Genomic DNA, 5,000 nt, shown 5'->3' with positions numbered 1-5,000 from the left:
TAGATATTTATGCTATAACTGTTATATTACTCTGCTCACATTAGATATTTATGCTATAGCTGTTATATTACTCTGCTCACATTAGATATTTATGCTCTAACTGTTATATTACTCTGCTCACATTCGTTATGGCCCATATGTAGTGCTGGCCTCGAGACTTTAACACTGGTGCACTGTTGGACTCAGTACATTCATATGAATCCTAGTTTTAGTATCTTTATCTTTAGTATATTTATTCCTCTTTTTAGTCATGTTGGTTTGTTGATTTGTTATGTTATCATCCTGTTTACGTGGTAGTGTATGTTGTGTGTGTAGTCGTCAGCTACTGAGACCTGGGAATGTGGGAATACTGGGAATGTCCCCTGATGGTCAGTGAGGTATCCCTCTCTGTCTGGATCTCTGCAGGTGCAGCTGGCAGCTGGATCTTTATCTTTAGTATATTTGACTGTTCTTTTAGTCATGTTGGTTTGTGGCGGTGTTACGGTGTAGTGTATGTTGTGTGTGCTGTAGTCAGCTACTGGGACCTTGAATGTCCCCTTGATGTCAGTAAGGTATCCCTCTCTCTCTGTACCTGTGGGAATATTGGGAATGTCCCCCTTGATGGTCAGTAAGGTATCCCTCCCTCTCTCTGTACCTGTGGGAATATTGGGAATGTCCCCCTTGATGGTCAGTAAGGTATCCCTCTCTCTCTGTACCTGTGCAGGTGCAGCTGGCAGCTGGACACGGCTGACCCGCGGCCGCTGCTGTTGCGTCTGGAGCTGCGCTTGGCTCCGGGCGACGCGCTGCGTGTGTTTGACGGGCTGACGCCGCGGCCAGAGCGCCTCCTGCAGGAGCTGTCCCACCACTACAACGCCCGCGCACCGCAGCTGGAGTCCAGCAGGGGGCAGATGACCCTCCTGTACCGCGCAGCACCCGGCAGCAGGGGCCGAGGATTCAGCGCCTCGTACCGCGCCAAGGTGTGGACACACACACACTCACACACACACACACACACACACACACACACACTAGGTGCGTAAAGGTATGCGTATTCACACTGAACTTTTTAGATACAGGACATTAGGTTCAAAACAGATTGTGTGTGCGTGTGATAAGTAGGTGTGTGTGTGTGTGTGTGTGTGTGTGTGTGTGCGTGTGAAAAGTAGTGTGTGTGTGTGTGGTAAGTAGAGTGTGTGTGTGTGGTAAGTAGAGTGAGAGTGGTAAGTAGAGTGAGTGTGTGTGTGTGTGTGTGTGTGTGTGGTAAGTAGAGTGTGTGTGTGTGTGTGTGGTAAGTAGAGAGTGTGTGGTAAGTAGAGTGAGTGTGTGTGTGTGTGGTAAGTAGAGTGAGTGTGGTAAGTAGAGTGAGTGTGTGTGTGTGTGTGGTAAGTAGAATGTGTGTGGTAAGTAGAGTGAGTGTGTGTGTGTGTGGTAAGTAGAGTGAGTGTGTGTGTGTGTGGTAATTAGAGTGTGTCCGCTGATGTCCAGCTGTGGTGCTGATGTGTGTGTTGTGTCGTGCAGGGCTACTGTTTCCCGGGCGACACTCCGTGCGGCGGAGACCAGGGCTGCTTCTCCGGGCACCAGCGCTGCGACGCCTACTGGCACTGCCCGTCCGGCCGCGACGAGGAGGGCTGCCCGGGGTGCCCGGCGGGGGCCTACCCGTGCGGGGGGGGGTCGGCGGGGTCGGGGGGGTCGGGGGGGTCGTGCTACACGGCCGAGGAGCGCTGCGACAGCCAGAAGCAGTGCCCGGGCGGCGGCGACGAGAAGAACTGCGCCTCGTGCCAACCGGGCAGCTTCCACTGCGCCAGCAAGCGCTGCGTGTCCGAGCAGTGGCGCTGCGACGGCCAGGACGACTGCAGCGACGGCAGCGACGAGCGCCAGTGTCTGACCTTGAGCGTCCCGCGCAAGGTCATCACCGCCGCCATCATCGGCAGCCTCGTCTGCAGCCTGCTGCTGGTCATCGCCCTCGGCTGCGCTTTTAAACTCTACACGCTGAGGAACCGGGAGTACAGGTACACACACACACACACACACACACACACACACACACACACACACACACACACACACACACACACAGCCCTGGGCTGCGCTTTTAAACTCTACACGCTGAGGAACAGGGAGTACAGGTACACACACACACACACACACACACACACACACACACACACACACACACACACACACACACACACACACACACACACACACACACACACACACACAGCACTGGGCTGCGCTTTTAAACTGTACACGCTGAGGAACCGGGAGTACAGGTACACACACACACACACACACACACACACACACACACACACACACACACACAGCACTGGGCTGCGCTTTTAAACTCTACACGCTGAGGAACAGGGAGTACAGGTACACACACACACACACACACACACACACACACACACACACACACACACACACACACACACACACACACACACACACACACAGCACTGGGCTGCGCTTTTAAACTCTACACGCTGAGGAATAGGGAGTACAGGTACACACACACACACACACACACACACACACACACACACACACACACACACACACACACACACACACACACACACACACAGCACTGGGCTGCGCTTTTAAACTCTACACGCTGAGGAACAGGGAGTACAGGTACACACACACACACACACACACACACACACACACACACACACAGCACTGGGCTGCGCTTTTAAACTGTACACGCTGAGGAACAGGGAGTACAGGTACACACACACACACACACACACAAACCCAGCGCACACAGGACACGCACACACTCACACACTCACACACACATGCACTGATGTTTCCCTTTGCTCTCTTCAGGGCGTTCGAGACACAGATGACTCGCATGGAGGCGGAGTTTGTCCAGAGGGAGGCCCCGCCCTCTTATGGTCAGCTGATCGCCCAAGGCCTCATCCCACCTGTGGACGACTTCCCCGTCTACAACCCCAACCAGGTAACGTGTGTGTGTGTGTGTGTGTGTGTGTGTGTGTGTGTGTGTGTGTGTGTGTATGGTTAGGCACCAAAACACGGTTCTAGTATGGCACCGGTGCTGACTCAACAGTTGTAACCACATCCACACAACCATAACGTGGATTTCGGTGCCTCATTTCGATGTTGTTTAACTTTTGGTTTTGCTCTGATAGCACCACATCCAGATCCAGTTAGCTAACATAAAGACGAGATGTAGAAGCCTAAAGCAGAGGCCTGCACCACAGCAAGTGGACAGTGTTTGAGAGCTTGTGCGAGTCCATGACAAGTAGCTCCATTTAAGATGACTAGATGTGAGCTCTAAGCAGAGGGGTGCACCACATAGGCTAGTGGACCCATGCCAAGGAGCTAACGCTAAAGCAACATCAGGAACCCTTGTCAACATCTAGCAGCAACTACACACAAGCAAAAGGCTATGAAACAACATCAACACTATAGCCTATTTTACATGGTAACCTTGCTAATGACCTATTTGAAATGTTATCAGAAAAGTTGTAACATGAAAACTCGGTTTCACGTTGTGTTTCAAGCAACATAATGACATGACATTAATCTTTCATGTGCGTGAGTCCCATATAGCATTACAATGAATATGAAGATCACGCTAAAAGTAAGCTTGCAAAACTGTAGGTTACAAACATAGCATTGGTCCCTGAGCTGTCAAAGAGGCTACGGAACCATCTCTGTACGTTATCGCTAATTACTGTAAGCTGCTCGTGCAGGGCTAGCCTATGTTAGCGCATTGCTGTTAAAATGTCTTCTAGCGCTGGGAATCTAAACACTTCAACGCCAACATAACATGTTTAAAACTATTGCATGTTATAGGGGAAGACATCGTATTTCTTGAAGCATTTGGGAACACACTGAATGAACTTGAAAGTAGAGTCCCTCAACGTTAGATTAGGTTACTTGCAAGTGCTGTTGCCCATGACATGGCAAGCCGTTTTAACATACCTTATGGCAAGCCACGTATACTAGATGAGCTTGAAAGCAGAGATTAGTGTTGTGTATGCATCCATGGCAGGCTAGTTTAACATGTAAATGTATCATGCATCGAAGCAATGAGATATTTATAGTAAATTGAATGTAGCAGTTCAATTTCATGTTCAAATTTGTCATCAATAATTAAAAAAAAAGCAATTCATGCTTTTTAAAAGTATCGATTTAGCACCGGTATCAGATAAACCCCAAACGATACCTAACCCTGTGTGTGTGTGTGTGTTTCCATCTTACTCTGTCCACTGTTACCTGATATTCCTGTGTGTGTGTGTAACTGAAAGTAAAGCTGGTTGGCTGGGGGCTGTTGAGTGTGTAGTTAATGGTCACACGTGTGTTTAGTCCTGCCCAGTAGAGCCCTCCCAGTACAGTACAGCCCTCCCAGTACAGCCCTCCCAGTACAGTACAGCCCTCCCAGTACAGCCCTCCCAGTACAGTACAGCCCTCCCAGTACAGCCCTCCCAGTACAGTACAGCCCTCCCAGTACAGCCCTCCCAGTACAGTACAGCCCTCCCAGTACAGTAGAGCCCTCCCAGTACAGTACAGCCCTCCCAGTACAGTACAGCCCTCCCAGTACAGTACAGCCCTCCCAGTACAGCCCTCCCAGTACAGTACAGCCCTCCCAGTACAGCCCTCCCAGTACAGTAGAGCCCTCCCAGTACAGTAGAGCCCTCCCAGTACAGTACAGCCCTCCCAGTACAGTAGAGCCCTCCCAGTACAGTACAGCCCTCCCAGTACAGTACAGCCCTCCCAGTACAGTAGAGCCCTCCCAGTACAGTACAGCCCTCCCAGTACAGTACAGCCCTCCCAGTACAGTAGAGCCCTCCCAGTACAGTACAGCCCTCCCAGTACAGTACAGCCCTCCCAGTACAGCCCTCCCAGTACAGTACAGCCCTCCCAGTACAGCCCTCCCAGTACAGTACAGCCCTCCCAGTACAGTACAGCCCTCCCAGTACAGTACAGCCCTCCCAGTACAGTACAGCCCTCCCAGTACAGTAGTACAGCCCTCCCAGTACAGT

At 51.1% G+C, this 5,000-nt stretch overlaps 1 protein-coding gene across 1 annotated transcript in view; it reads left to right on the top strand.

Annotated features, from left to right (window-relative positions):
* lrp3 (low density lipoprotein receptor-related protein 3) overlaps positions 1-5,000 on the top strand; it is a 13,112-nt gene that overhangs the window by 6,571 nt on the left and 1,541 nt on the right. The window contains exons 5-7 of the mRNA XM_062524759.1: positions 704-956; positions 1,498-1,988; positions 2,818-2,950. Coding sequence (XP_062380743.1) covers positions 704-956; positions 1,498-1,988; positions 2,818-2,950 — 877 coding nt within the window. The remainder of the gene's footprint in view (positions 1-703; positions 957-1,497; positions 1,989-2,817; positions 2,951-5,000) is intronic.

This window comes from Sardina pilchardus, chromosome 21 (assembly GCF_963854185.1).
Source record: "Sardina pilchardus chromosome 21, fSarPil1.1, whole genome shotgun sequence".
NCBI lineage: Eukaryota > Metazoa > Chordata > Actinopteri > Clupeiformes > Clupeidae > Sardina > Sardina pilchardus.
This window is presented reverse-complemented; position numbering and strand designations above follow the sequence as displayed.